Source organism: Amblyomma maculatum, chromosome 2, assembly GCF_055883805.1.
Source record: "Amblyomma maculatum isolate TAMU_Amacu chromosome 2, ASM5588380v1, whole genome shotgun sequence".
NCBI lineage: Eukaryota > Metazoa > Arthropoda > Arachnida > Ixodida > Ixodidae > Amblyomma > Amblyomma maculatum.
This window is the reverse complement of record NC_139345.1, coordinates 113,892,370-113,919,331: the sequence shown is the minus strand read 5'-3', so window position 1 is coordinate 113,919,331 and position 26,962 is coordinate 113,892,370. Positions and strand designations below refer to the sequence as shown.

Below are 26,962 nucleotides of genomic sequence, written 5' to 3'. Positions count from 1 at the left end.
CTTCCTGCCCCATCTCGTGTTTCATCTACAAAAACAACTGATAGGAAGTCTTTGAGTATACGATAGACAAGCGCAATCAACACCATGTCTGCCGCGGAGAAGCCACCGAAAAACATGTCGCTACTAACGTCACAACACCGCAACATCACGACAAACAAAGCCTACGACATGTACCGAGGACATACGGTCGTTAATGAAATGCCTTGAACTACGAGTTGAATGGCCGCGTTACTATACACATCAACAAAGTTTCATGGTAACCAGCGGCGCATGCGTGCTTCACAATATAAGCCACCTTTAAACTTCCACTCCTGACTGAATGGTAATTAAAAAAAAAAGCACAGTAAGAACACCAAAGCGCAGAAATTTGACCAGGTCTTAAATGCCATCAGCCGGGGAGGCAAGAAGCCACGAACACTGTCCACTTCACAAACCACCGAGGCAACAACAACGTGAAAGAAATTAAAAAAAAAAAAAGAAACCACCTACACTCGATTTCCTGCTAGCCCGATGCACACAAGTCTGCAATTTTGTCCGCAGCCCTGTTCAGAGCTCACACAATGCAGCGTCCGCGGCCCTTTTAGTGATTTTTGGAGGCCGCAGAGGAGGCGATGCACAGACACGGCCCCGCAATAGAGGCTGGCTTCCAGTCCACTTATGTACACACACATACACACACTGCCGAGCGTTAATCGCAGCATGAGCTCACGGAGCCCAATGTTCACTATATCACAGACCTTGTCGAAAACGAAAACGCAGTTTATGCCTGGCGAGCCTGCGCTGTGGACGAGCCCCAGTGGCCTGGTGGATCCTTGCGCGAAAGCTGTTCAGCCGCAGCAAAGAGAGGTGGAGAAAAAAAAAAAAATGTGTCAGCTCTCAAACTTCTCTTGCCAGCATTGCAGAGGCGCGGCGAAGCCACGGAGGTGATAAATGGAAGAAAAGTTCTGTTCTAAACAACTATAGCGGTCGAACGAGGAACAAGCAGTTTCTGTCATTCGCATACGACGACGTTTCGGATAAGCGCTCTTCTCCTGTCGTTCAAGGAGGAGAAGTCACAGTCTCACCACTCGCTTCTCACTAAGCCTAACGACAACAGCGTTGCGAGTCTTCGCCGTGGCTAAGAGGGAAATGAAAGAGAATGGGCTAAGCAGAGTCGCACCACAACGAACACTGTCACTATAGACACGTGGTCTCCTGCAGGGTCTCGAGGCACGTCTGGCACGTGACGTTGCAGCAGTACTGGAAGGTGCAGTTGCATGCCACGCTGACCACCGTCTGGCGGCTGCGCACCTTGCGTCCGCAGCACAGGGTGCGGCAGTTGTCGGGGCCCTGCGAGCCTAGCTTGCAGTGGCGACCGCGCGTGCCCAGCGAACCGGTGCGCCGGTCAGGCTCGCAGTAATCTGGCGACTCCTCGGAGAAGACGATGTCTTCGCGTCCCGGAGGCCGCGCCGACTCCGGAACGAAGCCCTTGCCCGAGTTACCGGCCGTAACGCGCAAGGCGCCCTGGAATCGCTGCTTGAGCCGCAGGCCGACCTTGCTGAAGGTGGGCAGCTTGCGCCAGCACGTCTTGAGCGAGCAGGTGCCGGACATGCCGTGGCAGCGGCACACTCGCTCCAGGTGCAGCCGAACGGCCTGCGATGAAGCGAGCGAAAAGTAAGGAAGACAGTTCATAGAACACCCGGACAATTTTACATCAAATACGTGTTCATCACGATGCGTCTTGACACTTTGGTGTACGGTTCGTGCCATTTTAGTGCAAAGCAGAGGACGAGGGTGTCGAATCTTTGAACACGTATAACGCAAGTGACGTAGGTGCTGGCAGTTGCTTCATGCATGCATGGATACACGACTAAAAAGGACACCGGCCCTCTTTTTCAGGAGAGTCTTATAATACTTTCTTTTTTGTCAGCCACGGCCAAAAATAATGTCAACACCAGTGATTACCACTGTATTCACCAAAAATGTGCTCCGTACAGAATTTGCCAAGTTTCAGCGGCATGATCGACACAGCTTGTGGCCTTGCGGTGACGGTATACGGATGCCTGAGATTGACAGGATCGAAAACATACAAAGAGCGCGGACAAAAAGCGAACAATGTACAAATGGCTAGAAATAGGGAATCCCGTCCTAACCATGCGCAGTTTCCTTCACCAAAATAGGTTACTCTTGGCGGTCATCGCACGAAAGACGAGGACGACCTTTCGTATCAGGTGACACCACCAGAGGTGGGCAACCTCATGAGGTTTCGACCTCATGAGGTCGACCTCAACCTCAAAATGACCTCAACCTCACGGAGTGAGGTGAGGTTGAGGTGAGGTCGGTGACAGCTCGAAATTTTTTGAGTGAGGTCACGAAATTGGACCTCAACCTCACGCGTGAGTTTGAGGTTGAGTGAGGTCGTCATTGTGTGAGGTCGAAATTGTGAGGTCCAGGCTTTTTGCTGTTGCCGCGGCTTTCTTCGAAGAGCGCCCCTTTTGACGCGGAGCTCGAGCGTACTGCCGCGGTGTGCCCGCCGACTCTCGGTGTTTGGTTACCCCCCAATCGGACGACCGGATGCGGCAGCCCCTGCCCAGCTTTCGGCATTCCACCGTAATGTCCGCAGCCCGAGACCGCTTCCCTCTGGTCTACTTGGTAGGAGATATTTTTTTTTTTACTTCACGAACTCCTCATGCCCCCCGTCAGCCACCCCCGTCTCCTCTGACTTGTTTGTGCCGATGCTTGCGGCAGGCTCAAACGCCCAGGAGCGCGCAAAGCACATAACTCACGTTGACCCGCGGTGCTTGTGTCGGAGGCCGCAAAGAAAGCAGCAAACTAAAAAGCGAAGCAAATTGTCTTTGCGCAGACGGCGCGGAGCAGAACTGTGTCTTGTGCATGCCCGTTTCCAGGCTGCTGCCTTACATTCGATAAAGGACCCTGCTGTACATTACACGGAAACTTAACAGAAAATGGTGCAGCGAAATTGTTAGGGGACGTGATACTGACAGATAAAAAAAAAAACATGAACAAACCAGAAAAACCGGCACAATACCATCTGGGCATTTTATCGAAGTCCTCCCTTTCGAATTGTACGTCATCGTTCTATATTTCGGCCCTGTAAATTTATATTCTTGTATTTTCCAGAAGAACCTCTCTTTGGTCTTTGCTGCTTGTTTCTTATACAGATTCACAGGTGGCCCCGAACAACTGCAATGGGACGAAATGGACGGCACATCTTATAAGACGCAACTGGTATACAGGAAAACGCATGCGCATGTTAACCATTTGCCGAGATAGAACAGACAAAAAAATATATGGGGCTTGTATGCAGTCAAGCGCAATGAAAAAAAAAAAAATGATTTCGCTCCGCTAAGGCCCTTTATTTCTCTCTCAAATTCTATTGAAATCAAGCAATGCAGGAGGAAGGAGGAGAGTAAGGGATTCTTAACTTCATAATATCAGGTTTTTCTTGAAATCTCTTATTCAGGCGCAGAAAAAAAAAGAGAACAGCGTTCTCCCACATGTTTTTATGAGCTAGAAAGTATTGAGATGGTTTCCGGCTGGACATTTTGGTGTCTAGACGGACGAATTGGTGTGGCGAACTGAACGTGTCTGTTTTGTGCTCCCGTCTGCTCGAGACGGACGAATCAATCGGATGAAAATTTTTGTGGCCAGATGTCGGAATAATTTTTTCAGATATTTGTTTTTTTTTTCTTTAAAGATCAATTTTAATGTACGTGATGTGAAGCCAATTACATGCTAGCACTGAGGAATGCCGTAATAATCGATGTCTCAAACCTTCTATAAGCTCTGGGAAGCGCAGTTCTCTTCTGTTTTTAGTGCGCGATATTTGTTATTACTTTCGTCAACATGGTATTTATTTATATATATTTTCTTGTATGTCAATTAAGTTCGTACACTTCCGAAAAGAGAACAGGCTTCTGCCCTCACATTAGGCTCTTTTTCAGAGGCCCATAGCCCAACCCTCCTTTCCACTTACCCGCGCGGTCATTTAGTTTTTTTTTTTCTTTTTCTTTTGCAAGTATTGGAAAGAGCGATCTAGTCTCTGAAAGCGGAGCTGGCACACATACGCCATTGCCGTTTGGTGTGTATTGGTGACAGTTGGGCATTCACCGCATGAGCAAAACCAGATGCCTACACACCATGCATGGCAAAATTACTTTTGAAAAGGAATTAAATTACATTACTTATTACTGCTCCTAAAAAGTAATGAAATTACATTACGATTACTTCTACTCAGAAATTAAATTACTTTTAAATTACTTTCTAGTTTCCATCCATGCAAAAACTAATCAAAGCTAATAAACAAAACAAAAGCTTGTTCTTTGGACGCGAAGGACACACATTCTTTCGTCTTCTCGCCAAATTCTGTCCCAGAGAGCTATTCCTTCCCTCTCTCCTACAGCACGGGCCATTAAAAAAAATTAAAAAAAAATAAAAAAACCACGTGGTCGAACAGTCGTGAAATTACCGGCGAACCCAGCGTCTTGCTGGCACGGAGCTGTCTCCGCCATTTGAAGGGCCCGAAGAAGCTAGGTTATTTATTGCTTCCGCAGTCCCAAGAATCGACGTCGGCACATTTGTTCTCACTGCTCAGTAATGCTCAAGCCACGGTGCCTCACGTCATGGACCCTTCCGCTTATCTCCCCCAGCCCCAATCCTCCCTCGCACCGTGGTGTTGAGTGTAACCAGGCACCACTGTGCACTCACTAGCCGACGCAGCAGGGAGTGCCGCTGCACCACGCTCGCAACCAGTTTTCAGCTCCAGCCTTTTTGCACCATTTCTCCCTTCGGGATTCCCTTGACGCCTTGTATCCTGCTACTTGGAGAATGGTTGCCCCTGCTACACACGAGGTCTCAGACGCACTGTTATGCTTAATCTGCCCCCCTTTGCCGATCCGTTACGCTGGCTTCGCTTGCCGCACGTCGTTCTTGCTTTCGCGGCACTCTACTTCGTTGACTATTACCAACCCGAAAAAGGAATTAATTACATTACAAATTACCGACAAAATAATTGAATTACTGTAATTAAATTATTGCCATGTCTGCTACAGACGGACGGCGAAGGGAGGAGCGCGTGCACAGCGGGGGGCGCGGTCCCTCCGGGCTGCTTGCTCACCTCCTTTCTGTTGTTCTTGCCTTTATTTTACGTTTATGTGCTGTAACTATACGACAGTAACGGGGAAACGGTTTCTCTAGATTCACCTACGGTGCATGCGGCGAAGCAGCTTCGGAGACACCACCGTGCAATTTATTAGTTCATTCTTCAAAGGAAAACAAGTGAATACCACAAAGAAGCTCGTCTCAGAATTGTTGGCGAAATGGCATCCAGTATTCGGTTCGGACGTACAAGTATTTATATCGTGTGTGTGTGTGTGTGTGTGTGTGTGTCTGTGTCTGTGTGTGTGTGTGTCTGTGTGTCTGTGTGTGTGTGTGTGTGTGTGTGTGTGTGTGTGTGTGTGTGTGTGTGTGTGTGTGTGTGTGTGTGTGTGTGTGTGTGTGTGTGTGTGTGTGTGTGTGTGTGTGTGTGTGTGTGTGTGTGTGTGTGTGTGTGTGTGTGTTTAGGCGGGTGGGAGTAGGACATTTTGCTCCGGCGAAATTTGACGGGCGAGCCGATGTTCGCGACAGCAAAGTGGTTCACGTTTACCCTTTTTCCTAGCAGTTCCGACCCTTGTAATTTTTTAATGTAAGCGTGGTGTTCGAAGAAGCAATTTCGCCAATTCTTGCAATACTCCACGGGATCACAGAATTATAAACTAATGCCCAGGATTGGCCGGTTGGGACCTCATAAGATAAACAGCATTCCTCTTCGAAATTTTCTGAAGGTTTATGTGGCGTTGGCCGAGTTTTATGATTAATTGGTGTTTTGCTGTCTTTTCCTCTTTTGTTTGTTTTGTTGGGGATTTAGTCTTCACAGGTCGTTTCATGAGTGGCTTTTACGGAAAATTTGTGCCCCGTTAATATGACATCCTTTAATATGGAAGACCCGAATTATGGACAGTTTTTCGAGGGGTGAAGATTTTTCAGTGTATTTATGTCTCGTTAATATAGAAACTCGCTCTCTGAACAATGGAGATGGGATGAATGCACACAGCCTATTCGGCCCATGTATTTGTGTCTCGTTAATATGGACATCGTTTAAAAAAAGCAGAAGAGTCCGAACGCAAGTTAAAGAAGGGTGCACAAGCCGGGAACCTATGCGACAGCCGATACGGTCGGATGCCTGAACGAGTCCTGTGGAGTTGGAAAGAACCAAAGCGGGCGTGTCGTCGTTCTAGGAGGGAAGGGAGGGGGGGGGGGGGGGGGGGGCGCAAGAGTGGGAAGGAAGGGAGGAAAAGGAGAAAAGGAGGGTGGATGACAGGGATCGTACACAGCAAACCGAGGGTCAGCTAACTAAGAAAGACCCCAAAAGGAGGGAACCGGGAAATTTCTGGGTGCAGCGGCAGCGCCGCAACTAGAGGCCGCAGTCGGGAAAACAGCAACATGTGGTCGCAGAACAGAAGAGAGGTCGGTAAAAGCGTAAGAAAGAAACAATAAGAAGAAAGACAAGCGCCAAAATTGGGGGTGGGAACTGAAGTTTTTCTATCCCAGAACACAAAGTGTGTTCCATGAAGCAGTTAACGCTTTTCGGTCAGGGTTAAGACACACTCACGAAGTAGAGCGACAAAAGAAACGCGACGACCACGCAACCAGGACCGGGCGTCCCGGTCTGGACGCCCGTCCTTCTCATGCTCCTGGTTTTCGTCACTGTTGCGCTGCCGAACTACCACATTTTGCACCACAGCGATCCGCATGTCGGCTTCGCCTTGAGTCAACGATGCGGCCTTGACAAGGTCTGAGCTCTTCGTAGTCGGCTAGCCGTCGTTCTAAACTGTACTTCAGCTTGCAGTGTTTGTTTCATAGGAACACATACAAACGGCACAGGAAAGGGCTGTTTGATAGCCCTCTGTATAGTAGCCTGCCAACTTGACTCCCTCGCTTCCTTACAAAAACAGTACAAGGCAAGAAAGAGAATCAGAAGAACGGAAAGTCAGGGAGGTTAACTTGGGAAAAAGAGTGCAAAGAAGCTGGAGCCTGTAACTCTCAACTTTAGTCTGACTTTTGGCATGGTGGGAGTTAAACGCAAAAGAATGGAGCTGAACTTAGGCGCGAAGCGGGACATCTGTGAATACAAGCGGCAAAAACAATCTCAGTCAATCCAAGCCGTGAAAGACTGGACCCAAGTTCAACTAGGCCTCAGCCTCGTCGTGTCGACGGTATACCATCTATATATACTACCGGACTCCGATAAATGGCTCAACGTCGGCATCACAGCGTGAGCCACAGTCCGACAGCGCCCAGCACAGTTCGAAGAAATGGAGTCAGCCTTGTTAATGTGGTTCGGGAATGTGCTCGCGAATGGTGCTGTCGTGAGCGACGAAATGCTTCAAGAGAAGGCTCGCTGCCTCGGCAACATTATGGGTGCTTCTTTTCCTCCGACTTGATAGGTTTTACCTGTGATGACTTAGGGAATTTTTGTTCAGTAAAACAGGGAGATGTTTACTCAGAAATATTCTACACTCTGTCTAGGCGTAACTCACTTCAGCTACTCAAGAGGATGGTTGACAAGGTTTAAGAACGAACATGACGTTTCGGGTCGACGGATTTATGGAGAAGAGGCTAGCATCGACATCTCGGCTGTGTTTTATACCCAAATTAATTAAAACAGCAGCCATTAATTATAATTTTTTCTCAATTATATACTTTTCGTTTTTATTCATGACTCGTTATTATGGATGACTCGCTTTATGGACAGTTTTGGTCGGAAACCAAAGCGTTCATACTAACGAGGCACGACTGTATTCCTATTTTTTCTTAATTTAATGTATTCTGTCGCAAAACAATGTACAGTGTATTAAAAAAAAGCTCGGCAATCATCAATTTTTTTTTTTTGAATGAAGAAAAAAAGCAAGGATGAAAGCTTGGGCGCGTTGGTGTCGGTTTTCTTGCCTCATAGCGCTAAACAAACAGGGACACTGCCAGACATACGGGATGGGGATAAAAAAAGTGCCCGTATCGTGTGTCTCGCTGTGTCCTTGTCTGTTTAGCGCTATGTGGCGAGAAAAGAAAAAGAGCATATCGGCATTGTTGTCGTCGTCACTAGGGTGAACACCATTTGTCTTTTCAGTTTATAGTAAGAACTGGCTTGTTTTATTTCTAATACGAATCTTATTCACGTGGGTCAGATGGGAGAAACTCTTTGTATTGCATTATGGGCCTATGCGTAGTAACGTGGTACCCATGTAGGCCTTAGATTGAAACCGACCACAAAAGGGTAGGCGAGGAGGGGGAGAGGATTGCCACTTTAGTCCAGAGTTGGACATGTAGTGTCCAGAGTTTCTCTGCTTTTATCCAGGATATTATTTGTAGTATAAAATTAGGAGTAAAATACAGCCTTCATACGACAAAATTCTGGCTAGCCTATATATACCCCAGGATTACCGAGAAATGTATATTTGCTTTAAGTTACGGTTTAATTTAATGATTCTTTTTTTTTTTTTGAGGTCGAGCGCCTGACCTCAACCTCACATTTTGAGTTTGAGGTGAGGTTGAGTGAGGTCGCCAATGGTCACCTGAAAAGTGAGGTGAGGTCGCCTGGGGGACCTCAACCTCAATTGATGAGGTTGAGGTTGAGTGAGGTCGCCAAATATTTTTTGAGTTTGAGGTGAGGTCGAGGTTTTTGAGGTCAAATGCCCACCTCTGGACACCACTGTTATTTTGAACGAGTATACATTACAGAATATATCTATACATGCACTGTAGAAAAGGAGCAGTATCGAGTATTTTATTTGCAGGTATCCGTCGCTCCTGCTCAAGGCAGGTGGTCAATTTTAATGAGAAATCAGCTATTTTCCCAATACCAGAAACGCCGGCGGCGTTCATGACTCGTTCATCATGTTCGCGAGATGGTCATAAAACGCCAGTCCTAGCATAAAAAATAAGGCAAGAAATGCCGTATGGCGCGCACAGCAACGTGCGCATCACTGCAGGCATGGATACATTTAGATGGATCCACGACCGTGGCCGTCACCACTTCAGATAATAATATATACCTGCACGCGTGGTTTTTCCATATCGGCCACCTCCATATGGCCTCAGTTTTCCCAATATTTTAATCAATAATGTGATACAGCTGCTCGTTGTATAAAGCATTCTGCCGGGGTATAGCCACAGCATTTCTCGTTGCGCATGGCATCCCTCCAGTTAAGCTGCAGGCATATAGCTCGCAGGGACTAACCGAAGACATGCACCTCCAAATGTATGCCTTAAAATCGAGGCTTCGGCGATTACAACTTTCAGACGACGCGTGAATCATGACAGTCTACGTCGAATACGTAAACACACACACCATGAATACATCAACAGAAAGAACTTTAATGCACAGTGCAAACCTCAATCGATCGAGAATATCTGTCCACATAATGCATGTACTATATACAGGACTCCACCACTGACTTGTCGACAGCGATAAGTTGAGTTGAGTTGGATTGTTGTATGCTAAAGGTGGGATTAACCTTGCTTATTCTGTCGGCAATTGCTCCATCGTATAGTGTCACTTATGTGTTAAAAAAAAAAAATCCTGATAGATATGACACATAGTGTTCATATCAAAGACTGCGCGCATACCACTCACCTGGCGTCCGGCCTCGTAGTTGTGAGATAGGATGGTGGCGCGCAAGTCCCCGACGCGCTTGCGGTTCATAAAGTCCCTCGACTTGTGGTATCCGAAGTCCACGTAGTGGTCGCACCCGGTTCTCCCCTGAAGGTGGTTGGCGGCGTTGTGGCGCCGCCGGCACTGACAGTCCAGCAGCCGGCCCTGGGCGCACGCCTCGGTCAGCGCGTACACTACGCCGGCCGCCACGATGGCGTCCACGAACGCCGCCTCTCGCGTGTCTGCATGAAGCCGCCGTCAGAAGACTCTCGTTATCGATTTCGTATCTCGCGTGACATCCAACATTATGGTACCAACTGAATAAAGTTTGACATGATCGGAGGGGTAAGTGTGTGTGTTGTTACGACCAAGCATCCGCATTTGCGCGCTCTATTGTTCGCCTGTGGGCATGGAAAAGTTTTGTGAATATGTGGTGATGGTCCATTGGCTCTAAGTGAGCCTGTTTCCAGGAATCCTGTTTTGTAAGCATGTTTTGCTTTGTGGACAACCTGCAAATGCCAAATTGGCCCTGTCAAGAGAACGTCTGGAAAAACACAAAGAAACGTCCCCCTGCGGGAAATAGCAGGAAGTGCTTTCTTTTGTTCACCCTTCCAGTCGAGAAGTGCTATCCTCCAGTGATGAATGCCTCCTATCCAAAGGAGACGACAGAGTGACATGTCCGCTGACGTGCAGGACAAGAGAAGAGCATGACTCATACGGCCATTAAGTGATTTCCCGGGAATGCAGGAAAGATTTGCAATTGTCGAAAAGGGACCATGTTGGGAGCCCTATGCGGCGCCACGTGCACTCGGGTTTCTGAGAAGTAAAACCCCCAGAACCAGCCTGTGGTTTCTTTGCTGAAGAATAGAAATGTACCTCCTCTCCTCGCCGTTCCCAAGCTTTTCCCGCCAACAAGTGATCACGCCCAACGAATGAATGCCGGACCAGTCAGTGCTTCAGACCATCAGTGCAGTGATGTGTTCGATTGGATGCCGATACCTGAGGGGCGTGCCCTGGATTTGGTTGGTCAGCATCTTCAGAGAGGGGCTGGACATAGGGGGTTTTTAAGGACGCTGCAGAGCACGAAATGTCGCTCTGGGCCCTGGGTAAACGGCTCATCCAGTCGCTTCTCGCTATGAACTCTTAACGCTTGTCATTTTGCTGATGTACCCTTCTTCTTCATGTAAATATTCTTGTAAATACGTTTTCTCAAAGTGCCAGTAAACCTGCTTGTACATATTTCACCAACTTCGAAGATTCAATCCTACTTCAACCCCGAGTCTCTGCACGCTACCAAGTGAAGGCCGGGTCGACGTAGCCCCAGCGTCACGTCAACTGGTGATCAGCGGTAGGATCTGAATCTACAAGCCCCAACACTGGTGACCAGCGTTGGGATCTGCATCTACAAGCTACAACAACTGGTGACCAGCGGTGGGATCTGAATCTACAAGCCACAACATCTGGTGATTGGAGGTGGGATCTGAATCTACAAGCCACAACATCTGGTGATTGGAGGTGGATCTGAAGCTACAAGCCACAACACCTTGTGATCGGAGGTGGCATCTCAAGCAACAAGCAGGAGCAACAATCGGCCAACAAGAGGGCAGCTCGGAACATCGATCGCATGTGTGGGTGAGTGCTTGGCTTTTCTTCTGATGTGGACCAGGTTCTAGAACAGGGTTAGATTTTAGAACTGGTAAAGAGAGTGTGGAAACGCCTTTAGGTTTGGTAGTTTGCACTGTTGTTTTGGAAGTAGCCGACACTCGGAGCGATCATGGACCTACAAAAGCTGCAGAAACCGGAACTGTTGCAATTGTGTGAGGAATTGGGAATTGATACAAGTGGTTTGGCACGAAAACCTTTGATTATAAAGGCAATCACAGATTTGGGAGCCGATGATGAGGAGCTCAGTGAAGCATGGAACCTCATCGGTCAAAAAAAGGAACAGCTCAGACAGCAGAAGGAGCGGGAAAAAGAGCAGAAAGAGCGGGAAAAAGAGGAAAAGAGGCGTGAGCGTGAACTTGAGAGGGAAAAAGAGGAAAGGGAGCGCGAACGTGAGTGGGAAAAAGAGGAAAAGAAGCGTGAAAGAGAAGCAAAAAAGCTGGACCAAGAAATTGAGCTCCGGAAATTAGAACTAGAGTTGAGCAAGAGGTCGGGCAATTGTCCCCAGCTAGCGGTACCTCTTCTCAACAAGGAGGCAGATTTCAAGATGTCAAAGTACATGCAGCCATATGTGATATCAGGGGATATCGGTCTGTATCTGGCTAACTTTGAGCGAACCTGCGAAAAACTGTCCTTCCAGCGAGACACTTGGTCTCAGAGATTATTGACGGTTCTGCCCTGCGAGGCAGCGGAGGTTGTCGCGCGGCTAAGCAAGGAGGACGCGGACAACTACGAGAAGGTCAAAGCTTGCCTTCTGAGAAAGTATAGGCTTAGCGCCGAGGCGTTCAGACAACGTTTTCGGAACGCTACTAAGTCCAGGGACGAGAGTTACCCTGAATTCCTGTACAATTTAAGAGTAAATTTGGGCGAGTGGCTAAAGAGCACTGATTCCTACAGTGATAGGGACGCTGTAATCGAGCGAATTCTTTTGGAGCAGTTTTATAGCTGCCTCCCAGAAAAAGAAAGAAATTGGTTACAGGACCGAGGCGACATTAAGTCGGCAACTGAAGCTGCCGAAGTCATTGAGGAGTACGCTTCGCGCCGACAATTCAGCAACCCAGCAGTGGATAGGCTCCGCAATCCCAAGTTGAGTGTAAATAACCGTCAGAAAAGGCACTTTGCTAGATTTGCAAACGAAGAAAGGAAGGCTTCTTCAGGCAAACGCCCTAGAAAGGACGGCAGTGAGAAAAGTGGGGAAGTGACCAACGCGCAGAACACAAAGAACAAGCTTGGGGCTAGGAAGCCGCTCACATGCTTTAGGTGTAATGAGCAGGGTCACATTGCCGTCAACTGCCGGAAAGAAAAGTTTGCTTTCTCGTATGTCAGTGACTGCGATGAAAATATGCAGCTTTTAGAACCCTACCTGCATGACCTAGTAGTCAACGGGAAGCCTTGCAAGGTACTGCGCGATTCGGCCGCAACGATGGATGTTGTCCATCCGGCGTATGTGTCGCCTTCCGACTATACAGGACAGTGTGCATGGATCCGACAGGTAGTTGAGGAACAGAGTGTGTGCTTGCCGATCGCGAACGTGGTCATCGAGGGCCCTTTCGGCGAATTAACAACCGAGGCTGCCGTTTCAGGAAAGCTTCCTAAGTGCTATCCGTATTTGTTCTCCAACAAATCGGACATGCTGCTGCGAAAGAGGGGCATCCTTTTCGGAGACAGAGTTGTGCAAGCCTTAACACGTTCAAAGGCGCGAGAACTAGCTACACTGCTCATTCCAGAAAAATCCACAGCGGAGGAAACGGCAGTTAAAACAATGGTAAATGCGGAAGATAGCAGGTCAGAAAACTTTGAGAGCGAGGCATCTCAGATAAGTCAACTTGAAAGTGAGCTTGATGAGACGCGGAATGAGGACGTTCTTGAGAGTAACCTCTTGCCGCCAGTGTCTAGTAATCTCACGAGACTTTTAAGTGGAACCCGAGAGGACTTAGCTATAGAGCAAGCCAATGATCCCAATATACAGGAGATAAGGGAGCGCCACCGCGCCACTAAGACAGCAAACAATATTTCTTTCGAGATGAGAAAGGGAGTGCTGTATCGCTTATTCAAGGATAAGCGCGGAGTAGAGCGGGACCAATTAGTCGTTCCCCAAAAGTACCGCGGAGACTTACTGCGACTTTCCCATGGCAGCTCGTGGTCATGTCACCTTGGAATAAAGAAAACAAAGCAGAGGCTGTTGCAAGAATACTATTGGCCTGGATGTTTTAAGGACACGGAAAATTTTGTACGGTCATGCGACACGTGCCAGCGGGTTGGAAAGGCGCAAGATAAGTGGAAAGCTCCGATGGTGTTAGTAACAATCATTACCGAGCCGTTTCACCGGTTAGTAATAGATATAGTTGGGCCACTTCCTGTGACCGAGTCAGGGTACCGTTATATCCTCACTATGTTATGCCCAGCCACAAAGTTTCCAGAGGCTGTTCCGCTGCGCGAGGTGACGTCCGAGAGTGTAGTGGATTCGCTGCTGTCAGTGTTTGCACGAGTTGGATTCCCTTCCGAGGTACAAAGTGATCAGGGTAGCGTTTTCACGAGTGTCCTCACCACCTCATTTCTCGAGCGATGCGGCATTAAGGTAGTGCATAGCTCGATCCATCATCCGCAGAGCAACAGCGTAGAAAGATGGCACTCTGTTCTCAAACGAGTCCTGAGGGGACTGTGCTATGAAAACAAGCGCGAATGGGATACCTGCCTGCCTGCAGCGCTTTTCGCTTTGCGGTCAGTGCCGCACGAATCCACTGGATTTAGCCCAGCCGAGTTGGTGTACGGAAGGTCACTGCGCTCACCTTTGCGAATGGTGCGCGAAGCCTGGGAGGGGCGCGGAGAAGACCCAACAGTAGTAGAATTCATTCTGAACCTCTTGAATCGCTTACATAACACTAAGGAACTCGTTGAGGCCAGCATGAAGTCAGCCCAGGCTCGTTCCAAGGTGTACTATGATAAGTCAGCCCGTCAAAGGACGTTTTGTATCGGGGACCAGGTGATGTTGCTGAGAAGTTCAAGGCAGAATAAGCTCGAAGTACAGTGGGAAGGACCGGCTGAAGTCGTTGCAAAGCTTTCTAACACTAACTACGCAGTGAAAATTCCCGGTAGGCGTAAAGAAGTGCGCATTTATCATTGCAATCTTATGAAGCCTTATGTGCAGAGGGAAGCCGTGGTAAATCTAACGTTAAACCTTCCCGAGGAGATGGGGGACAACTTGATTTGCCTCAGCGGAAAAGGAAGCAACGCTCAGGAGCTTCTCAAAAAGACGGAGCAGAGAGGAGAACTAAAGAAATCCCAGCTGTCCGATCTGGGCGAGATAATAACAGAGTTTGAGGCCTGCTTCGTGGACAGGCCAGGCAGAACTGATTTGACTGAGCACGATATTGAGCTGACTTCAGACGTGCCAGTGCGATCAAGGTGCTACCGATTTTCTCCAAGGCAAAGAGAAATTCTGGATAGGGAAGTAACTCGCATGCTGGAATTGGGAGTAATAAAACCCTCGGAAAGCGATTATGCTTCGCCTATGATCTTAGTAGAAGCTCCAGGTAAAGACCCTAGGCCTGTGGTAGACTACCGAAAGCTAAATTCTCTCACCAGGGATCAAGTGTATCCTATTCCGAATATTGAGGAGAGAGTAGAACAGGTCAGTAGAGCGGCATATGTGACTACGCTGGACCTTACTCGAGGATACTGGCAAGTACCGCTCACTGAACGCGCCAGCAGATACGCGGCTTTCGTCACTCCGACGGGCAGCTACCAGCCAACAATGATGAGTTTCGGGCTCAAAAATGCTCCATTTTGTTTTTCCCGACTCATGGATAGGGTTTTAAAGGGGTGTGAAACATTCGCGGTGCCTTATTTAGACGACATTGCGGTTTTTTCCGACTCATGGGCGGACCATATGGTACATCTAAGAGCTGTACTGAGCCTTTTGCGTCAAGCTGGACTAACCGTAAAGGCCGAGAAATGTTGCCTGGCAAGGGCGACCGTGGACTACTTGGGTCACAATGTAGGTCAAGGTTTCAGGAAACCCAGCGAGATTAAGATTTCTGCGGTAGCAGACTACCCGCGGCCGAGCACGAAGACGGAAATTCGAGCATTCCTGGGTCTGACTGGGTACTACAATCACTACATCCCTAACTATTCAGCTTTGGCTAGCCCTCTGACCGACGCTCTCCGCAAGACAGAACCGACAAATGTAGTCTGGGACGAACAAAAGGAAGCCTCCTTCGTAAACCTGAAGGCTGTGCTGATTAGCCGTCCGGTATTGCGAGCTCCAGACTATGGCCGAGAATTCACGGTCCAGTGTGATGCCAGTGATCGAGGGTTAGGTGCTGTTCTCTGCCAGAGAGATGACGACGGTAATGAGCACCCCGTGCTCTACTTGAGCAGAAAACTGAGTTCTAGAGAGAGGGCTTATTGCGCGTCAGAGAAGGAATGCGCTTGCATTGTATGGGCCATTCAAAAATTGCAGTGCTATCTTGGAGGGGCCAAATTCACCGTAGAGACGGACCATTGTCCCCTGGCTTGGCTGCAAACTGCGACATCGAAGAACAGTCGCCTTCTTAGGTGGAGCTTGATTTTACAGCAGTACAATTTTGAAATAAGATACAAAAAGGGGAAGTTAAATGGGAATGCGGACGCGCTTAGCCGCTCTTTCTAAGCGGTCCGAGATGTTCCTCACCATGTATCCAAATTGATAATCAGGTTTTTTTTTTTTTTTTTTCGTGCGCTTGAATATAGATGACTATGTAAAGCAGCACGTTTGGTTTTCGAGGCATACGTGGGTCCTGAACGTCTTGAGAGTGGGCTTTTCTCGAACAACAATGGCAGTTTTCTTTTGACCTGGTCTCTTCAGACGGGAGCCGAGTGCTTGCTTCGACATGTGGTTGAGTTTCAGATAGCTCAAGCAATTTGGCCTACAACAATCAAGACAACGCGACATGCAACAGCGAGCTTCAAGCGTTCACGTGCAGGCCATTAAGTCGTCTCTTCATGCAGCAGCTGCGGCTGCTGCCCTCCGAGTCTCTTCTGGCGGGGGAGGAGGCTGTTACGACCAAGCATCCGCATTTGCGCGCTCTATTGTTCGCCTGTGGGCATGGAAAAGTTTTGTGAATATGTGGTGATGGTCCATTGGCTCTAAGTGAGCCTGTTTCCAGGAATCCTGTTTTGTAAGCATGTTTTGCTTTGTGGACAACCTGCAAATGCCAAATTGGCCCTGTCAAGAGAACGTCTGGAAAAACACAAAGAAACGTCCCCCTGCGGGAAATAGCAGGAAGTGCTTTCTTTTGTTCACCCTTCCAGTCGAGAAGTGCTATCCTCCAGTGATGAATGCCTCCTATCCAAAGGAGACGACAGAGTGACATGTCCGCTGACGTGCAGGACAAGAGAAGAGCATGACTCATACGGCCATTAAGTGATTTCCCGGGAATGCAGGAAAGATTTGCAATTGTCGAAAAGGGACCATGTTGGGAGCCCTATGCGGCGCCACGTGCACTCGGGTTTCTGAGAAGTAAAACCCCCAGAACCAGCCTGTGGTTTCTTTGCTGAAGAATAGAAATGTACCTCCTCTCCTCGCCGTTCCCAAGCTTTTCCCGCCAACAAGTGATCACGCCCAACGAATGAATGCCGGACCAGTCAGTGCTTCAGACCATCAGTGCAGTGATGTGTTCGATTGGATGCCGATACCTGAGGGGCGTGCCCTGGATTTGGTTGGTCAGCATCTTCAGAGAGGGGCTGGACATAGGGGGTTTTTAAGGACGCTGCAGAGCACGAAATGTCGCTCTGGGCCCTGGGTAAACGGCTCATCCAGTCGCTTCTCGCTATGAACTCTTAACGCTTGTCATTTTGCTGATGTACCCTTCTTCTTCATGTAAATATTCTTGTAAATACGTTTTCTCAAAGTGCCAGTAAACCTGCTTGTACATATTTCACCAACTTCGAAGATTCAATCCTACTTCAACCCCGAGTCTCTGCACGCTACCAAGTGAAGGCCGGGTCGACGTAGCCCCAGCGTCACGACAGTGTATATATATATATATATATATATATATATATATATATATATATATATATATATATATATATATATATATATATATATATATATATATATATATATATATATATATATATATATATATATATATATATATATATATATATATATATATATATATATATATATATATATATATATATATATATATATATATATATATATATATATATATATATTGTGAGCCTTACGTGGATGTTCTTTAATTTGTTCATTCCATGATCTTCCTCTTTCATTTGTACATACCATCATCATCGTCCCGTGGCGCAGGCTCCGGCACGCGCCTGGGTTTTTGTCATAGGATTAAAACGCTAGACAAGGCATCGCTGGCCTTGCCGTCACGACCTTGCCGTCTCAACCTAGCCTTCTTTCACAATATATATATTGATTTTCTGTACAGTCGATATTTATGATGACAACGCCGGAAGTCCAGATTAAAACAAATCTGAATTATGAGGTGCCATTGACATCAAAAGTGAAATAGTTAATGGATTTCAACGTGTTGCAGCTGTACTGACGCTGATCACTCTGGTACTAACAACTGAAATGAAAGAGCCAAATAATTCTGAAATGGTTTTCCTCCACGAACATTTCGACTGCCATGGAAGGCAGGTGCTCGTACAGCGAGAAAGTTGAAACACGAGGAAGGACATTTAATGCGCTTGCCGTGCAGTCTGAAAGGTACGTGCCCGGAAAGTGGTCGAAAGGCCCATAGAAACGGGCTCTAAGGCAGTCCGTGTAGAATGGACTGGTCCGTATTAATTTTGAGCATTGAACTGCCGAAATGATATTTAGTTGTTCCTTAAGCTATAACTTCACTCCGAGGAAGTCTCGGCCTATGAAAGGACTTCTATCACTTTTATTTTGTCGTCCTTTCTTGTCATGAAAGTTTTTTTTCTTTCTCTCCATTATATACGCTACAGAATATACCCGCGCATGGGGACAAAGGTAACGTCTTGCCCAAGATTCCGTTTCTTTCTTCCACTCTATTAAATGTAATTACTGACTGAAGAACAATGGAGCTATATATTACTGGACTGCCGCAATACCTCCATTGATTGCAAATTCAGTATTCGCAACTTATTTCACGTTTCGATCCAGGAATGTTTCACGGCAGTCAGGGCAGTACAGTTGTCACCTGCATACACATCACATCACCGTGTATAGATCCTTCTAAACCCGGTGTGAGATTCTGAGCCTGACACTATATATGCACACAGCAGGAAGTGCTCAATAGACGGGGAAGCGAGAATTGAGATGTAGGGGCTTACCCTTCATGAGAACCTTCTTCATGGAGGAGCGAAGTGTGGAGCAGTTCCAGCGGTGGAAGCGGAACTGGTTCTGGCACTCTCGGATTCCCAGGTCGACGCCGCGCGCAATCTCGCGCACCACCTTGGGCTCCTTGCGGCAGATGCGTGCTTTGCGGCCGCGCAGCAGACGCTTCTTCTTGCACACTCGCGCGGGCTCCATGATGAGCTGCCACCGCATCGCCCTGCGAGGGGAGGGAGCTCTGTGACGTCACAGCTTCTTTGATCACATTGCATGCATCTGACGTCGTATACTTGCATACAGATCAGGACTTTAGCGAATAAATTTAGTTTTTTTTTTCGTCATTTCCGCATATCGTTTGAGAATTGATGGTGCACGGTGAAATTCCTTCATCTCGCGTTATATGCTTACTATATATAATAGCCTGAGCACGTGTAAAGGCATTGATTAAATTTAGTTTGGTGTTTTAATTTTTCCCTGTAACACTGGAGTGTTGTATTAACCTCTGTCTGCGGATCTGTATATACGAGCGGCAACAGACGGCAAGCAATACACGTACGGGCATGTACTCGCACCCGTCTGAGGGGAAAATGCAGTTTTTTCATTTCTTTTTTAATTTTTTGATATTCGTAACACAGCCCGAAACTTTCGATATGCGTGAATCGATTGGAGCAGGCGACTATATTCACACTTATATCAATCGAGGGTTCAGTCAGCAGGCATTCGGTGCAGTTTTATCAAAGGGAAGGTATTTTTTATTTGTAACATAATGGATAATTCGTCCTTCCGGAGGGCAAAAAGAGAGAAACAGAGAAGCAGATTGAAAGACACGTCCTAATATAACGACCGTTACGGCGAACGATATTTAAAGTGGCAGTGATTCATATTGCCAGTTATTTCATCAAGGCGCCACTGCCTGTTGGGAGTTAGAGAAAAAAAACAATAAAAAGAACAACGAGGCACTGCCTAAAATATAGGTGCGTTTTAAAAACAGAGGCTATCCGCCAGCCAGGCGCCTCAACATGTATACGACGGTCGCGGGAAAAGCCACTATTGGTCGTTAAAGATGCCGATGACCGCGGAGCCAGCGCGCCGGGCCAGACAGACTTTTTGTTCAAAACTGCTTCACGGCGGCCGGGGCTCCACAGGGAAGCCCCCTGTGACGTGGTCTTCCAAGTAGCGGAGTTAAAGCGCCGTTCTATCGGGGTCACGACGGTCGACATCTGCGGCGGCCATCGCACTAGCCGAACCCCTGCTACTAAGGAGAGGCAACAAGCCAGAAGAAAAGAACTGAAAAGGGGGTGGAGTGGGGGGTCTGAAGAGCGGCAGCTTTTTCACAGGGGCAGCTGCGTGGCACGAGGACCGTTTACACGCGATGACGTTTGCGGCGAACACGGCCGCTCTCTTTTGGCGTCTCTTTCCTGTAAACCCCTCGCCGCCGAACTCATGAAGGGCGCGCGAGTGGCTTTGTGTTTGTCACTTTTTCTCTTTTATTATTTTATTGGGGGTTCGACCAACCCTAGGCCCCGTGCCAAGCCGGTCTGTTTACGCCGCGAGGCATAAAGGAGGCCATAACGTTCCCATCCACACGACACCGCTGCCTCTCTCGGTGTACGCACGCACAAAGACGCTGCTGCAGGGTCGACTTGGTTATGGCCCGTGCAGGCCGACCGGGGGCTTACACTCGACAGCATCATCGCGACGGAGTGGCAGCACGAGCATTCAGGTGAGTGCACGCACGCACGCACTCACTCACCTTAGTGCCACACACACGCACTCAGTGCCAAAAAAAAAAAAAAAGAATCCTCGCGCGCCTTGTTTCCCTGTATCAACTGATCTCCTGGAATAGAGGTTAATAAGACCACAGTAACTCAAGTCCTGCTTTATTGCACACGAATTTAATTGTGATACAAGTAAGGAGTTTTGGAAGATGCTATATTATTGAAGTTTTGAAGGGAATGGTCTAGTCATGCAATGCGCAGCAAAATCCTCCTTTTGAAGTTTTTCCTTCATTCGCAGCGAATTGGCAAGCTTGTGTAAAAAAACTGATGTTTTTTTTTTTTTTTTTTTTAATATAACAAGAACGTTAACAGCAAGAAACTAGAGTCTCCTAGGGGAGATCTGAGAATAAATTCATTTTAACGACGGAACTTTAGAAAACAAGAAATTGCGTTCATCAACAACTTTCTGTTGAAAAGTGATTTTGTTCATAATTTTCGGGCACATCTCGATCCCGTGTTCCGAAACGTGTGAATGCATTACAAGCTTGCTTGATGCACCTTCTTACACCACTGCGGCGGTCAACGTATATTTATGTATTCTGTTCTGGTGTGAAGGAAGAACGTTTCCAGTGCGAAAGCAATACTTCACCAGGTGCTAAATCCAAACTCCGGTTTGTGTGTTCAACGGCCTTGAAGTGACCTTGTCAGCGTAATGTAACAACAGTACATAGCCACAGTCAAACAAACAAACAAACAAACAAACAAACAAACAAACAAACAAACAAACAAACAAACAAACAAACAAACAAAAAGAAACGTCGGACGAAAGAAATGTTTCGTCTGACGCGAGTGCACAACCGCACCTTCACCCTGCTCGAACCTAACCTTGCAATGATGTTTTATGTGAACAAATGAAGGCTCTGTGCATTGAATGATTTAAAGAAGGCTACTCGTGAATGCTATAGATGTGACGGCGCGAGAAACTGATCCATCACAAAACGTATATTGAGGGCGTCGGACATGGCGACGGATAGAGGTAGTTGCATTTTATATCTGAATATTTATTTTCTTAGTGTATTGAGACATGACACTGTTATATATATGATGACGCCCTTCTTAATAAATCAATAAAGATTAAGGCTTCATTTCTGTCTCTGGGGAGTCGATCGCTGAACAAGGGTACAAAACGCAAGCGTTTGTTGCGCGCCTTACTATAAAGCGAAACAAAAAAACGCCCATGATGCTGTAATTTTGCACAGTGATAGTAGACAAACCGCGCGTAGTCTTCAAACACACATCCAAACATGGCAGCTTGCTCATATATAGGTACCGCTATTCACATTGTCGCCTTCCATATGGCGCAAAGGAAAAGTAACTTCACATATATATACATTGCCTTGAAAGTATACCCCATTCATAGATGAATGGTTAAGGGGCATTTTGCGGTTGTACACAAATCAAGGCGCTGCAAATACAGCCGCTACAGAAATGTTCTTGCGAAGACCTTTGCCAGCACCACGTAGGCCCATAACCAGCTCATTTACTTCTGCCGGGTTTCATTGGGTTGCTGACAGAAGTATCCTCCTCTTTATAGGGTATAGTTAAGGGAGATACTTTTTTGAGTTTCGACAGTGCCCACCCTGTGACTCTTGTCGCCGACGTCTTCTTTTATTTGTTTTACTTTCTTCGCATTAACCAGTACTTTAATCCCAGAAATCTTGATAACTGTTGGTGAACTTGGGGGGTTCATTGGGGGCTATGGGTTGGGATATGTGAGCCATGGGAGGGCGTTGACAGGAGTGAACCTGACCAAGGGTCGGGTTAAAGGTATTCATGTCCCGAAAAACAAGATTTATATATTGTTATCCCCGCATTTATAAGCCTTCATTATTTTTGTTTTCTTGCCGAGTCCTAAGAAGCCTGCTTTTTAGCGCTCATAAGCTCTCATTTGCGCAATGAAATATTTTTGACCACTGAGGATTGATATGCATAGCGGGCTCTGAATGAAATAAAAGTGACAGCATCACTTCCTCGTCTCCGGTTTCCGGTGTCTGCTTTCCACTTCGCTGACTTTCGTCCGTCCGCTCATTCAGTGCACCTCATCTGCCCCTCCCTGCAGTTGCGCTACGGCCACTTGATTGAGCGGCCGTGGGTGTGCTCACACCGCCAAGAGGAAGATCGGCACCCGGTATCGTGAAGTGGATATGTTTCTAATACATGATCTCCAGTGAGAGCCGTCCCTGATACAGGCCTGAGGTCACGTGGATAACAAAGGAACCCCTTGCATTTACAAGCGTATACCATGACATCACCGAAAATGTGTGATGGGCCATTTGAGAGTACGAACGTGCTGCAGCTACTGGAGGCATCCGAGGTGTATATAGCGCGGATTAGCAAGTCGTTTCTTTTGCGACACATTAATTCTTTCGGAAATGGAGGGAGGGAGAGGGTTGTGCGGTATATGTGTCATGTAAATGGGAAGGAGACATTCTAGTCACTCCCGCTCCACAAACATGAGTGCACAGGGTGACACCGCGCTTTGATTTGCAATAAAGAGTGGGGCGGGGCACTGATATATGCGCCCTATAATTGGAACTAGAGAACCTTACGAGAGCGAGCCGAGGGGTGTACAGAGCATTCAAAGAACGCTGCATATTATGCAAAGTATATAGTATTTCCCTCTTCACAAGTGGAGGTTGTGGAGATGAAACTATGCATAAAGAAAAAAACTTGTAATACTGATAAACAAACACAGAATGAAAAGAGAAAAGCAAACATAAAGATGCAATCAAACCGTAGCAGATATGAAGGAAATAAGCAAGGTTGCCTCGCAGTGTGCGTGTACTTCTAACCAGAAACCATTGCAAAAAACAGAAATGACATATTGTAGCAATCATTTGATTTCCACAGATGGATACCATCATTAACTTCCACCGCCATTGAATGTAATCAAGCACTTTTACCGTGGCACGGTCTGTTTGTGAAGAAGCATGTACAAGGGAGAGGGGCTATAGTGCTGCGTCTTTGGTCGAGACTAGCTCGTCTGGATCGAAAAATATTATGAAATATTTCTTGTCTCTGTCGAAGCTGTTTATCGCCTTTGTGATAAAAATGTGATAAAAATCGCTAGGCGTCATCAGTCATGAATTCAGCCATGAACAAAACCATCTAATTCTCCTATGGTGACCGACAATGAACGGATCGCAGCCGGTCGCTGGACTGCCGCTCCGTGAGGGTCCGACTACACCAAGTTGCTCGTGGATTCAGCCTTCGTTATCAAGAAGGCAGGGAGGGGGGGGGGGGGGGGGGGGGGTCCATATAAGCTCTCCTCTCCCTTCCCCCCTTGATCTCGGGACGCTGCTGTCGAACGTCGCCGTGAAGGACGTTGATGTAAACGGGGATATGGCTTCGGCGTCACGTCTCTGACAGGGCCCACAGACAAATGACGTCGAGCACATCATTAACCGGGCGCGTCTATGAGCCTTCTATTATTGCGCCGCCTGCATCCATTCACGAATCACGCGGCCTGTCCTGTAAATAACTTCTCCATGGTGCTGTGCGAGCGCGCGTCGCTGTGCCCCCCCCCCCCCTCCCCCCTCCCTCCCTTCTTTTTCAGAAGGGCGTGGCGCAGTGCCGTCGAAAGCGCCCCTGGCGGACATTGCCTGGGGGATATTGTTCAGAACAGCGAAGGCTCCCTCGTTTTTCCTCCGCTGGACTTTGCACATAAAGCGCATATTTGTTTTGTTCTGGGGGATATTGTTCAGAACAGCGAAGGCTCCCTCGTTTTTCCTCCGCTGGACTTTGCACATAAAGCGCATATTTGTTTTGTTCTGCTTTATATGTGCTCGCATTAAAGCCACTTGCTTTTGAAACCTTTGAAACCGTGCTTCTTCGACCGAAGGTGCGAGGAAGGCGAGAGGAAGAAAGCTCTCTTTACAGTCCATACAATTGCAGTGCTGCTTATGCTGTATTGACTTTAATGATGCGCAACCGTTTTCCCCTGATGTCGCAATTAAGAAGACCACAAATAATTTTGTTTCCTCTCAGTGAACCTCACATGCCGTTTCCCACGTAGACACTTGCTGCCGCTGTTCATACACTGGCTTTCATGGACTGGGTGCCAGGGTGGAGGGTGGTCGTGCGCTGAACTGAGTGGCCGAAGGATGTATTGAATAAGTCATATATGTGCATATGCGTTTGTTTCGACTCTTACCCGGATTTAGTACCCACAGGGGACGTCGGTTTTTTTCTTTTTTCGCGTGCCCGGTATTTAAGCGAGTAGACTTCTTTCGGAAGTTTATACAGTGCCTATTATACGATCGAATAAGCTTATTCGCCCAGCGCGGGGCGATCATCAAATGCAATATGATACATACGTTAGTTCACCACACAGTGCTGGAGTTTACGACTACACTGAAGAACATGTGTAGACAGATGCGCTCAATATTGTGTGCCATGCACAGTCGACGACCGTATACGGGGCGTGATACTATACCGCTTCCCGCACAATCTCTGCCATTTTGATTACGGGTTAGGTGCACCAACTTTAAAACCGTGACTATATAGACTCCTGTGTTGCTTCGCGAAGGAAGCTCAGAGGCATACTGCTTGCTTCGCTTGTTTCAATTAATAACGATAGTGTAAGTACAAGCCTCCAAAGGCAATGCTATACTTCGGGGGCTATCCACAGCCGCCTCCAAATTAGAGGTGCGCCAACTCACATGGATTCTCGGTACGCCTCCATCTTGGGGTCGATGAGTCGCCTGTTGAAGTGACTGATGCCGTTCACTCCTTCGGACACCTTCACAGTCCTGCGAGTTAAAGAAGAGGAGGAGATAGAAAAGCAGGCTAGTCATTACGGCAATCGAACGGAGCAGTGGCGTAATCAAATTGTCCCTACCACCATGCCACGCGTACACGAGCGTCAGTCCGGATAGGTCTGTTCAAGAAAACGGGTCAGCCAAACTGACAACTATACTCGAATTAATAGATTATGTTTAAAGAGAAATTTTTTCTGCTTTGATTAGACAGAACAGAAGATAGCATATCAGGTACATGAAGAACCAAAAGTCTTGCGGGATGCAAACCCGCGCACCATACAAAAATAACCGGGTTAAAAAAGGAAGGAAACTACAGTGCCTGAAGCGTCTGCGTGCACAAACAACGCTCTTTAGAAAACGTCCGATTGCATGAAAAAGCGCGGTATTCACAAAAGTTTTCCCTCATTTGAGGCCATTCTCTGGTGGTGGTCGTCTCTCGTCTTTGTGTCCTCTTCTTTTGCTGCGCTATAGTGTATTAGATATATGCAACCACCGTTTATGTAGATTTCTTAGAAGATCTCAAGAAGGAGGCAGAAAATTATTAGTGGCTTGATACTCAGCTCTATTCTTTAAACGATTGGCTTAAATCGAAGCTACATATACTCACGACTCATTAATCAGCGGTGTGACGCATCGTTTGACTCCGGCCGCAAACGGCGACGGCGCCTAAGTGTATGCCAAGGTATATATATGCCGTTCGTTCACTCATGCAAGCAACGATCCAGCAACGCCAGTATACAAGCCCGCTTGCATAACGTTGAGCGTACTCACGCAATCCGAGTCATCACGAAGTATTGGCACGTGTATTAATACGTGCATGAAATTCATTGCCGAAGTAGCGGGCACTTCCGCATCTAGTGCAACAAGCACATAGGATGAGAGAAAAAGAGATGATGAGAGGGAAGTGTTAATGAGTGGCATCAAGCTATCAGTTAACCCACTTGGCTATAACAGCTTGGCTCGTAGATATAGACGAGACGGGCGAAAAAGAAATGAAGTTATTATGGCCACACGCGCTTGCGGGGAGCGAGCGCGCACACACGCTTGCGCGGACGTCCGCATATGCGCGCAGTAAACATACTTGGGCGCTCGGGATGATAAGCCACCTCCCCAGCTGTTGTCGGGCCGACCATCGATTGATTTTCGCAGCCGCGCGCCGAGTTCCGCACGCGAGCTGCTCGTTTATCTAACGCACTAGCTCCGTGTGTTGACCACCACGTGCTACTTATACTATACTTATACGCAGTAAGCAACGTTCGCGAGATACGCGCCTTGACGCCTAATAGGACGCCTCGCGTGGAGGTTACCGTGGGGACAAGAGCCGCTCCTCTTGCTCACGCGAGCGAAGAACACGCGACAAGTGCACTTAGGCACGTCGCTGATGATGGTCGGCGCTGCTGGACCCCGTACTGCGCGCCGACCGGTCACCCTTTTAAAAGCGGCAGCAGCCTCTCGACGCTCGCCCTTGCGCCCCTTTTGGAAAAGGGCGCCGCCGAAGAATGCGGCTCGGCCCGCACCGCCAAAGCAGCCGGATATGCGGCGCTGCTTTATCCGGCGCACGTGACGTGCCTGCGCGCGACTCGTGTGCGCGCTTTTCTAAGCTCAGTATTTTTTTTTTTTTTTGCCTGCCGCAAGCTCAGTGACCGTCTCCTGAACTGTGTATACGGGAGAGTTGTGCCCAGTCGACGTTTCTCTTCTTAACATCTGACTCATGCGCATCGCGTCAGCGCGGAAAGTGTTGTGCAATTTGCGCAAA

The 26,962-nt window shown here is 47.7% G+C and overlaps 1 protein-coding gene across 1 annotated transcript; it reads right to left on the bottom strand.

Annotated features, from left to right (window-relative positions):
• On the bottom strand, positions 1–25,190 carry LOC146199599 (protein Wnt-6-like). The gene is made up of 4 exons (XM_084592789.1): positions 25,108–25,190; positions 18,668–18,888; positions 9,671–9,930; positions 1–1,632 (listed from the first exon to the last, which is right to left on the bottom strand). The coding sequence occupies exons 1-4, from the start codon at positions 25,128–25,130 to the stop codon at positions 1,177–1,179; spliced, it is 960 nt and encodes a 319-aa protein (XP_084448915.1). The 5' UTR covers positions 25,131–25,190; the 3' UTR covers positions 1–1,176.
• Positions 25,191–26,962: the final 1,772 nt, after the last annotated feature.